The following is a 12,245-nucleotide window of genomic DNA, read 5'->3' as shown; positions in this document are numbered from 1 at the left end:
CCCCCTCGTCTTATTGAAGCGGCCTAGATTTCTTTTGATGTGGCCCTTCGGGCATCTTTGTAGCGCATTGTTACTACTTCGGGGTCTGGTTTTGGTGATTGGCAATGGCATCTTGCAACCTTACCTTTTGCTTATGATGGATTGGGTGTTTATTCAGTAGGTAATATTCGACACTATGCTTTCCATGCATTATGTTTGCAGTCTACTAGTCTTCATGCTACGCTTGTTCGCTATTCTAGTATTGTTGTACCGAGACCGGCCTTTGATGATTCTCTTAGTCTTTTTCACAGGACTGTGGAGACTGACCTTATGCATAACACTAGTGAAATCTCTACCCCAAACTAATGAAAAAATTGGCAAATATATATTTCACAAAGGATACTACTTTTGCAACATCCACTTTCTCCTTATCTCTGTGTCAGGTTGCCTTATGGAAATTCCAGTAGGGGGATCACTCTTCTTCCTTGTTGCGAGGGGTCCCAATATCAGGGTTAGGTCAAACTGTAAGGCTTACCGTTCTATACTTTGCTATAGATTGGGTGTTACATTGTTCACGATTTCGGCACCATATTCTGCTTGCTCAAGGGTTTTCGATGGGGAAATATTTGGAGATCATGTAGTGTCCTGTGCTAGGATGGTGGGTATTAAACATCGACATAATGTTGTTTACGACACCCTTGTTGATATTTGTTTTCCATCCGGTATTTCTGCGATAAAGGAGGTTAACGTTGGGTTGACTGAAGGCAACGATGGGGCTCTTCGACCTGCAAATTTGTTGCTTTATTCTTGGGATAGAGGCCTTGTTGTGTGTGTTGACTTAAGGGGGTCTTCTCCTTTGACACAATAAGGATTTTCTGACTTTGTTCCTGGTCGTGTTTTGTCGGTTGTTGCTCAGCGGAAGCGGGACAAATATCGGGTGCGTTGTAGGGCGATTGGTTATGGCTTTCTTCCCTTCTCCTTTTCTTCTTTTGGGAAATTAGAAAAGGATGATGTTGCGTTGCTGAAATGGGTTCAAGCGTTTGCAAGAACTCAGGATATAGTGCTCGTGCAACTGCTCACATCTTCAGCAAGATCGGGTTCGCTATAGCATATTGTATCTCGGCTCCTCCCTAATTTCTTGTAAATTGATAGACTTTGTATGTTTTTGTTAATATTTTATAATAATAGTAGTAGTAGTAACAATAATAATAATAATAATAATAATAATAATAATAATAATAATAATAATAATAATAGTAATAATAATAGTAGTAGTAGTAATAGTAATAATAATAATAATAATAATAATAATAATAATAATAATAATAATAATAATAATAACAATAATAATAATTTCTTGTAAATTGATTGACTTTATATGGATTCCTTCCTCACTTGGGGAGTTAGACAAGGAGGCTGTCGCGTTGCAGAAGCGGTTTCAGAAGTTCTCGATGACTAAGGACATCGGTGCTCGTGCTGGTGCTCATATTTTTACTAGGATAGACTTTTCTATAGCTAGAGTAGTGGGGCCCAGATTGTATCTTGGCTTCCCACTAATTTTTTTTAGGTTGTATGACTTTATCAGTTTTTGAGTTATAATAGTAGTAGTAGTAGTAGCAGTACTAATAACTACAACTGTTACTTAACGGAGGGGAGTTGGCCGGCTTGTAGAGCTCAGGTGGTGGGTCGCTATTATTTTTATCCTGATTTTTTTTTTTTTTTTTTTTTTTTTTTTGTTTTTCTTTAATTGGTTTTTTTTTTTTTTTTATCAATTACTTTAAGACACATGACACTGAATTTTTTTTCTTAAAAACCCTTTTTCAGCAGGTCAGCGATATTTGATTCGTTAAAAGAGTGGCCTCCTAAATTTGGGATTATTAGAAAATAATCGAAGGGATTAATTAAAGTCAATGGCACAAAGGTGAGATTAGTAAAACCAATTTTTTTCTTATTATTATTAGTATTAGTATTAGTAACTGAATTGTCTTGAAGTTGAGAAGTTTAAGGGAACCTTCTAAGATTGATTGGTTTTTCTTAAGAATTAATCATTGGTTGGTCATCAGTCCCTATTACGGAGCATTATTAAAGAAAATGCCATATCAAGATACTAACATTTTGACATAATACGTAATTATAGAGTAGAAAACATATTGGTGCGTAGGCCTCAATCATAAGGTGATTATTGAATTGAAAGAATATAAAACATATTCTCGAGCTTCAACCATCAGCTTGAGGCTAGCAATATGTTTTATTATCATATCAGGTAAGACCCATAAATTCTAGGAAAAATTGCCATGATTAATCCTAACTTTACCTCATTCGCTAATATTTATCTCAATTCGATCTTTAAACACCGTTCGCCCATAACACTCCCAAGCGGTCATCTAGCCTAATATTACAGGTTACAAGACATATGTCATCTAACCACAACTACCAACAACCATCCCGCTGCTACCCACGCCAACCAACCCCCTTACCCCAAGCGTCGGCCGTTGCCCAAACTCGGCCCCTGTCTTGGACCTTGGTGATGCTGCTGCCCCGACCACCCTCCTCTTTCCCCTTAATACCTCCCATAACCCTTAATTCACCTCTCGACCGCCGAAATCTTGGTATACTTATCACCACCAGGAATCGATTCCATCATCCATTTAGTTTCGAAAGAGGCTTCTTCTTCGTCTGTTCGTTTTGCTGATTGACAACGGAGAAATTCGTCCACTAATCGGCGACGGAGAGATTTTAGGGTTTTCGATTGAGGTTTAATTCGGGAGGAGAGAGAAGATGGCTTGTGGATTGTTGCGCTGGTTCAGATGGTAGAGGATGGGGAAAGGGTTTGGGCGGCACCGGGGGAAGGGAATAAGGTCTGGGCGGCAGCCGACGATTGAGGGAAGGGGTTTGGTTAGCTGGCCATAGGTAGCGGGTTGCTGGTTTTCTTTTTCTTTATTTTCATTTTTTTAACTACCTCTGTTAATTTTTAATTGCAACTTTTATTATATTTGGATGCTTAATATTATTTGAAACTTTCCCAAATCTTACCAACTTTAGTATGTTTTTTTGCTGGAAATGTTAATATTGCCCTTATTTTTAAAAATTAAACATTCACTTAAATGATTAATTACATTAAACTAACAACTTAATCTAGATTTAACAACTCCCAACTTGGCTCTTTTTCTCTCCTCTCAATCACAACCTCCATTGATTCCGACTCCGATCCGGCAAGCACTAGCAACAACGTCGTCGTGGCTATGGTGGTTTTGCGGCAAGACTCTGATCCACAAGCTGTTTTCGTGGAATGGATGATTTTCGTGGCCTCGTGGGTTTGTGGGTATTCTAGGTTTAAGGATTTCATTGGATTTGTGGGTGGTTTCCGTGATATATGGTGGGTTTGTGGGTGGTTTCGATTATTTTTGGTGGGTTTATGGGTGGTTTTAGTGATTTTCGTGGGTTTTATGGGTGGTGACGATAGTGTCGGTGTTGATGGGTTGTCTAGATTTAGGTGATGATAGGGGTTTTAGTGGGGGTTTCGCTAGTGTCGATCGGTGGTCTAGGTCGGGTTTATGGTGCTTCGGCGGTGTCAGTGGTTGTGGTGGTCTGGGTTTGGGAGTTTCGGCAGTGTCGATGGTTGCGGTGGTCGTTTGGGTTTTGGGAGTTTCGACAGTGTCGGTGGTTGTGGTGGTCTTGGTTTGGGAGTTCGGCAATGTCGGTGGTTGTGGTGGTCTGGGTTTGGGAGTTTCGACAGTGGTGTAGGTTGTCTGGGTTTAGGGGGTGTTGGTGGTGCCAGTGGTGGTGGCTAGTCTAGTTTAGGTGGTGTCGGTGGTGGTCGCCTAGGCATCTAGTGAGTGGCTTGGGTAGTATACTATTCATGTTTAATTTATCTCTCTCCTCCTTAATCACAAACCCTTTTGTTCTATAATCACCATTATGAAATTTTGACTAGGGATCCGTGTTGCACCCCAAATTTGCAAATAAAACTTAACGGAGATAGTAATTTATTTTTTGATAAATCACATGCTGACATGTGTATATTACGAGTAAACTTTAAAAAAAGAAATTACCTACACAACAGGTCACTAGCTACCTGGGAGTGTTATGTGAAGAAAGAGTATAAAGTTTGAATTAATAGATAATAATCTAAAGTTTAGATTAACATTGGCGGATCAAGCAATGACAACTTTTCGTAAATTCTATTGTTTGATTATTTGTACTCTTTTAGAGACCAGAGCTAAGAGTTGTAAATTTCAATTATTACAAAACATAAAATTTTACTTGATGTGTGGCTCTCTTTACACGCATACAAATATCCATCAATGTACTACAAATTGTTAAAAAAGTTAGGAATCCGTCATTGCGTTTGTGACTTGAATCATGTAATCAGACTAGCAACCCTAAAAATAACGATAGACTGTCAACATTTCTTGGGGGTACAGCCTATAGTAGCAGAAATTTACAAAATTCATTTGCGTCTAGCGTCAATGAATACACATGCAATCTTTTTCCAGATTCATTGGCCAACATCATTTTCGTCTTCATTGCTTTCAAAACTACCCTACAAGCATGTGTTTTTGTAGTCCAGAACATGAAATTTCCAGCACTACCCTACAAGCAAGTATTTTCGTTGTGATTAACATGAAATTGCCGAGTAATAGTTGCAAATAATTGTACGAATAATTTGGCTGTATCCAGACGACCAGACTTGAGTCATCGGTGAGGTCTTTTCCTGAACAACCTTATTTTCCAACAGTCGGTTCGTACGAACCCGTGTGGGTCCGATACACATTTGTTATGTGTCGAGACAATCCCTGCGTGCTCTTCAGACTTCATTAAAAGCATGCTTACAGTACAATTATCGGGGATACTTACTACGGAGTATAGTACATAAAATAATTTTTTCTGTAACTATTATGACAGTGATGATACTTGATATACTCAACTCTAAATCAATAACAACAAACTATGATGGTATTTTGAAAACTTGTTTTAATAATTGAGTAATATACCACCTGTCGTCCTTGATCTTTTACTACTCTCCTTGTCTCCATCCATTCCTAAATTTACCATTTGGCAAATTTCAGTATTTCACAACGATTAAAAATTTAGGAAGAGTAATTCATGATAAAGTATATTTAAAGTAGAACAAAGCACAAGAAATTTAACATTTACTACCAATTAAACCACCATATATGACATTTGCTACATGTTTAATTTTTTTTTTTCCTTTACTACCACCCAAATCCCAGATTGTTATATATTGATATCACTCAACAAAATCCGTTAAGTGGGGCCCAAATTGCGAAATTTCCGCCAGATGTAAATTCGGTCGGAAATCATACTTTACGACGGAAAAATCCGTCGGAAAGCACATATATTACGACGGAATTTTTTTCCGTCGGAAATTTCCAACGGAAAAAAAATCCCTCGAAAATTTCGCAATTTCCGACGGAATTTCGTGTCCGTCGTAAAGATTCCGTCGGTATTCAGCAGTTTTCTAGTAGTGATTTTGGGTTGTCTACACAATAAAATAGAGTTACGGTCCTACAGACTATATTTGTGGTCGGAAGGAATACTTCACAATACTCCGTACTAATTAAACAAAGCCTATATGCCAACATAATATTATAAGGCCCGATTCTTTAGAACTTATTTTCGGTTCAATTCATTTTACATTGTTTCAATTCAATTGATATTATGAATACTAGATAAAGCTCACGTGATGTATGTTTTTTTTTTTCAAAAAAATAGATATTTTACATTTATATGATGAATTATGTAATTTTATTCTTTTATAAATTACTATAATTTTTTATTGTAAATTAAAATAAAAAGTTATTTTCTCTTATGTTAGATTTTTTGATACAATTTCTAATAAAAAAATATCTAGTTTAAGCTACCAATTTTTATACTTGCGTGCATTTGAATATATTATCAAATGTCAAATCTAATTTGTTTATTTTTCTTATATGACAATTTTTTTTAATTATAAAAGTAATTACATATCTCTTTTTTCATTGGTTCACTACTACAAAAAGAGTGATTTTTGGACGCAATTGGTTCGACGCTGTTGAAGGGGCGTCAGTCTATAATTTTTGGTTCCGTCTTTTTGCGACGCTTTTTGTAGTCGAAAATGTTCTCGACACTTAAAAGCGTCGAGAAACTCACGTGTTATGCACGTGAGTAAGGTTGCCCGCAATTTTGAATTTTTTTAATGAAATAATTAGCGGGTTCGTCTTTTTTCACCCTCAGCTCAGTCGAATTAATTCCCAATGCAATTAAACGTCTTCAAAAAAAAAAAAAGAAAAAGGTTCCCAATTAAACTGCCCATATTATGTTCTGCTCTCCTCCAAACTGAATTGGACTCCATCATCAGTTTCATCAGCGACAAAAAAAATCTCACATATTAGGTTAATTTCTGGGTTTTGCTTGCTAAATTTCAAGGAATTTGGGGTTTGTGGCTCGTCACTTTCATAAATTTGAGGTATTAATTTACAATTTGCTGAACAATATTGTTGCTAGGTATATATCTCTATCGTTTTTGGCATATAATATATCACAATTCTCTAAATTTTCGTTAAAATTGGGAATTATTTGTTTGCATGTCTTCGATTTTGCGTTGGTGAAGAACAAGAATCAATCTCTTATTGCGAGGTAATTTTTTGCCCTTAATTAGATAAATTAATTTCTTTTTATGTTGTTTTTTTCGTGAATTCTGTTTTAAAATCCAATTTTTCATGTTTTTTTTTCATATTGTTTTTCGATTTTTGTTTTGATTTTTATGGCGTTTTAGGGTTTTATTTTGGAATGTTATGGGTTTTTTATATGAATATTATAGGCTTTGAATTTTCTGGTTTTTGATATGAATTTTGTAGGCTTTGAATTTTATGGGTTTTTGATATATATGAATTTTCTGGTTTTTGATATGAAATTTGTAGGCTTTGAATTTTATGGGTTTTTTATATGAATTTTATGGGTTTTTGATATGAATTTTCTTGTTTTTCTATGGTAATTTTGTGGCTGATGATTGCATTCTGCCCTCACATGTTCTACTCTTAGAAGCAATACTCATTCCCTTATAAATCATTAGACAACACCCCCAATACTCACGACCTGCTGCTGATGAATCAGTATAAGTTTGTTTGTTCGTTATTATGATATGTACGTATAGAGCCAAGGCAGCAATGTGAACTGGATATGATCCTAGGTTTGGGAGCTGTTGATGAATCAAGTCTTGTTGTTAAGAATGTACGTATTGTTGTTTTCTTTTGAGGTTTAGGAGCCATAGCAGGTAATCTCATATAAATAATGTACTCTATATATAAGAGGAGGACAGTGAGATTGATTTTAGGACAGTGAATTTGGTCTAATATTGGGCTTTATCCCATAGATGAAATCAAACTTTATAATTTCCCCCTTAAATATGCTATATTAATTGGAAGTTCAAACACAGTAGTTCAAACTTTCTGTGTGTTCTGCCTAATTTTTTTAATCATGATAGAACTAAATGTATATATAGCTGAGTTTACGGTTATTTGGTACTTGTGGCTTTTCATTAAATGTGAGGCTTTCATTTATCTTTTTGAAAGATCTCTTGATGTATAGATATTGCAACTTTTGCACTTTTGACATCAAACATTTCTATTCAACCTCATATCGCGGTTATATAGAAGAAAATATATACTACGTAGTTATGTGGGGTCTTGTTGACTTGTCTTGGTATACACTTTCATTTTGTTTTAGGAGGGTAAAAATAATTCCAACAAATAGACACGTTGATAAGGATACCAATCTGAAACACTAATGTTGGCTACAATCTGATCACTACTGCCTCCCCTAGCCTAGTTCTCTTTCATTGCCTATATTTTTTTAGCTCTTATTTTGGATCAAGAATTTGAAATATTGACAATTGCTCGGTGATGACAATTGCCTCTTAGTGGTAAAAGTAAGCAATGTATGAATTTACATGATTGACATAAATTTATGTGCAGAAAGCTTACTTCTAAGGTGGAACACTGTTAAATAACTTGTCATAAATGATTTGCATAATATTTAAACAACTCTATGATGTTTGGAGGGAAGCATGAGGCTAAAATTTTTCTTTATAAACAGATTTTTCCTTTGATGTTGCTGCAGCTGCAGATTTCTGGTTCAGAGTTACATTTCGCTTGTGGTTTTAGAAAAGCCAAAGTTTATTAAGGTACGATTTTCATTGCATAAAACATCGATATATTCATAATCTTGTCTGATTTTGTTATGGTTGAGTAAAGTCTCAATTTTATACATTTTATATCTAGTCTAAATATGGAGTCCTAGTAGACTCCTACTGTTGTCTAGCAAAGATAAATTACCAAAATGGATGTGTGTGAGTTAGTTGGATTTGAATAGCTTCGTACCTCAACTTTCCTTTTTTTGTTCACTATTGTATTGGTGCCTGTTTTCTATTTAAAATCTATGTATATCAAGGGTTTAATGTTGTATATTCTATTAAAGCCGGCGGTTATGAATATAGTGTTGTATACTCTATTTGTAAACTTTTTTTTGTTGTTGCTTGTTTCTTTATAATTTTCTTCTTTCACCTACAACAAGTTTGTAGGCTTGAATAACTTACCGTCATTGTTTTTGTTTGGCAATTAACTATATACTTCTTTGTAGACATGGATACTAGTTGGATTGATTTACCAAGAGGTGATTCTGGTTATTTTAAAGATTGCATGAAATTCTTGGAACTTGCTAAAGAGACTCTTTTACCAAATACATGGGAAACTAAATGCCCATGTAATAAGTGCAAGTTAAATAAAACAAATTCTGTAGAAGAAGTTGGAGGGCATATTTTATTTTATGGTTTTTATAAAGACTATAGAAATTGGATATTTCATCGTAAAGATGAAGGGAGTAAGACCTATGATATAAGTGATGATCAAGTAAATGCAGTAGGTCGAGATGATATGGACGGGTTACTAAGAGCAGCTTTTAGATTTAATACACAACAAACCGACAAATCTCAAGATCCATCATTTAATGAACAAAGTGTTGAGGATGACAATTCATATGACATGGATGAGGGGTTTACCATTTATCGCGAGGTAGATGATGAGTATCAATCAGCTTTCTCAAATGAAGAACAGGCAAAGTTTAAAAATCTCATGGAAGCTTCTGGTAAAGGCCTATACGAGGGGTGTACTACTTTTTTCGAAACTTTCATTTCTATTGCATTTGTTTCACCTAAAGTGTATGTTCCATTGGTCTGCAGAGTCATTTAATAAATTACTTGAACTTTTAATTGACGCATTTCCCATTATTAAGGAGTTTCCATCGTCCTATTATGAAGGCATGAAGATAATAAATGATTTAGGGTTAGGATATGAGAAAATCCATGCATGTCCAAATGATTGCATGTTATATTGGGGCGAATTCGCAAATAAAAGTGAGTGTCATATATGCAAGACATCAAGGTGGGAAAATGTGAAAGGAAAGGAGGGTGATGTAAATGAAAAAGGAAAAGAAGCATTTAAGAAAGGCGAGGCAGCTAAAGTAATGCGGTACTTTCCCCTTATCCCTAGATTAAAGAGGCTTTACATGTCATCTAAAACTGCAGAGGATATGAGATGGCACTTTAATCGTAAGGATGATAAGATTCTACGACACCCTGCTGATGGCGAGGCCTGGAAAAAATTTGATGAAAAATATATAGAGTTTGCCGCTGATCCTCGCAGTGTTAGATTAGGCCTAGCGAGTGATGGTTTTAATCCATATCGTCTTATGAACACAAATTATAGTACATGGTCGGTGGTCCTCATTCCTTATAATTTACCACCATGGCTTTGTATGAAACCATCATCCTTTATTCTTTCTATAATTATTCCTGGTAAATTTGGTCCCGGTATGGATATTGATGTGTACTTGCAACCACTAATCCATGAATTGAAATTATTGTGGGAAGGTGTTGATGCTTTTGATTCTTATAGTGGAAGCAACTTCAAACTGCGAGCAGCCCTACACTCTACTATTAATGACTTTCCAGCTTATGCTATGCTGTCAGGTTGGAGTACGAAAGGCTACAAAGCTTGTCCTTCTTGCACTCATTCTACTCATTCAGATAGATTTGGTGGCAAAATTATCTACACTGGGTATCGAAAATGGTTGCCTATTGATCACCCATATCGTTCACAAGCTAATTTGTTTGATGGGAAAGAAGAATATGGTATTGCTCCGATTCGTACTAGCGGGACCGAAGTTTTGAAGCAACAAGAAGGGGTAAAGTATGTATATGGGAAGACAAAAAAAGTTCCTAAAAAAAGAGGGAAAAAACCTGCCAATGAACTTGATGATGATTGTGATCCCGAAGGTGATCATATTCTTTGGAAAAAGAAAAGTACATTTTTTGAATTACAGTATTGGGAGCATAATCCTCTTAGACATAATTTAGATGTTATGCACATTGAAAAGAATGTGTCCGATATTTTATTAGGAACTCTTTTAGATATGGATAATAGTAGGGATGATGAGAGTGGCAGAGAAGCCCTAAAGAATTTGAATATAAAACCTCATTTATGGATCGACCCTCAAGGTTACATCCCGCCGGCTGGATACACCATGTCTAACGAGGAGAAAGAACGATTTTTGAAAGTCTTGAAAAAGATGAAAGTTCCTGATGGATATGGATCTAATTTGCAAAGATGTGTGAATCTAAAGCAGCGGAAACTTATTAATATGAAAAGTCACGATCATCATATTCTCATGCAAGACATCCTCCCGGTTGCTTTAAGGGCGTCGAATGCCACAAGAGTTATTCACTTGCTTGAAGAGTTGTCTGACTTTTTTTAAAAAGATATGTTCAACTGCTATAGATACAAGAGAATTAGATACCATTCAATCAAAGCTCGTGTTGACTCTTTGCAAGTTTGAAAAGGAATTTTTACCAACATTTTTTACAATCATGGTTCATCTACTAATTCATTTAGTAGAAGAGGTCAGACTGGGCGGACCGGTTCATTATAGATGGATGTATCCTGTTGAAAGGTACTTATTATTAATTTTATTATTATTATTATTATTATTATTATTATTATTATTATTATTATTATTATTATTATTATTATTATTCTTTTTATTTGTATTATTTATTTCTATATAATAATTTTTCCTATTCTTTCACATTCACATACAAAATCGTTACTATAATTCAAGGTATTTGGCCTTTTTGAAATCTCATGTAAGCAATAAAGTGCAACCGGAAGGATCTATAGCGGAAGGTTACCTTTTGTGGGAGACAATTGCATTTTGTTCGAGATATCTAGAAAGTGTTGAGACTATGTTCAATAGACCTAGAAGGAATGAGGATGGTGTATCAAACATTGACAACTATTTGTATAACTCTGGTGGTCGTGTTGTTGGAAAAAAAGAAAATGTCCGTTTGGATGATAGAAGTTTAAAGCAAGCTCATCGCTATGTTTTACTTCATTCTGATGAACTAACCCCAGTGCTCAAGTAAGTAGCATAATGTGTTTAGTTAAAGCGTCCAATATATACTTGTTACTAACATAAAATTTACAATCTCGGTAGTGAGTTCCTAAAACTAAAGAGGCAAGAGAATGACGTTGGAGGAAGTCAAGATGATGAATCTATTGAAAATCAGTGGGTAATTGATGAATTTGCAGATTGGTTGCAAAGCCAGGTCATATGCTTTTACATTTAGGGTCTTTTTATTTTCATATTATACAACTTTCTAATTCTAACTTTATTATTCTCGAATTATAGGTCCATAATTTAGATGATAGCACGGTAGATGGAAAGTTAAGAAAAGCCTTAGCCGGTGGCTTGAGTAACCGCGGGAAAAGGATGAAAAGTGTTATTATCAATGGTTACAAATTTGATATTGTGGACCGTGAGCGATTTCGAGTAACTCAGAATTCAGGAATCATGGTGGAAGCAGAGGGTCACGAATATTATGGAAAACTCAAAGAAATTTTGGAATTAGATTATTATGGATCATATAAGGTTGTATTGTTTCGTTGTGATTGGGTCGATATTCGTAGGGGTATCAAAACAAATCCGAATGGAAGTGTTCGTGTCAATTTCTCAAAGTTGATGCACACTGGTCGATTTTTGCGTGATGATCCATTTGTTTTCTCATCTCAAGCAAAACAAGTTTTTTATATTGAGGATGAGATACAAAAAGGGTGGTGTCATGTTGTTAAAACTAAGCCTAGGGACTTGTTTGATATACCTGAATAATTTGTTTACAACTTTTATAATATATTAAAGATTTGAGTTCATAA

The 12,245-nt window shown here is 35.2% G+C and overlaps 1 protein-coding gene across 1 annotated transcript; it reads left to right on the top strand.

Moving 5' to 3' along the window:
* The first annotated feature begins 8,621 nt into the window (after window positions 1–8,621).
* LOC145596942 (uncharacterized) lies at window positions 8,622–11,458 on the top strand. The gene is made up of 5 exons (XM_081653134.1): window positions 8,622–9,123; window positions 9,218–10,221; window positions 10,414–10,645; window positions 10,815–10,986; window positions 11,155–11,458. The coding sequence occupies exons 1-5, from the start codon at window positions 8,622–8,624 to the stop codon at window positions 11,456–11,458; spliced, it is 2,214 nt and encodes a 737-aa protein (XP_081509260.1).
* The last annotated feature ends 787 nt before the right edge of the window (window positions 11,459–12,245 follow it).

The sequence above is a fragment of the Chenopodium album genome, chromosome 20 (assembly GCF_948465745.1).
Source record: "Chenopodium album chromosome 20, dcCheAlbu1.1, whole genome shotgun sequence".
NCBI lineage: Eukaryota > Viridiplantae > Streptophyta > Magnoliopsida > Caryophyllales > Amaranthaceae > Chenopodium > Chenopodium album.
Note: the sequence above shows the minus strand (reverse complement) of the source record. Positions and strands in the feature narration are given on the sequence as shown.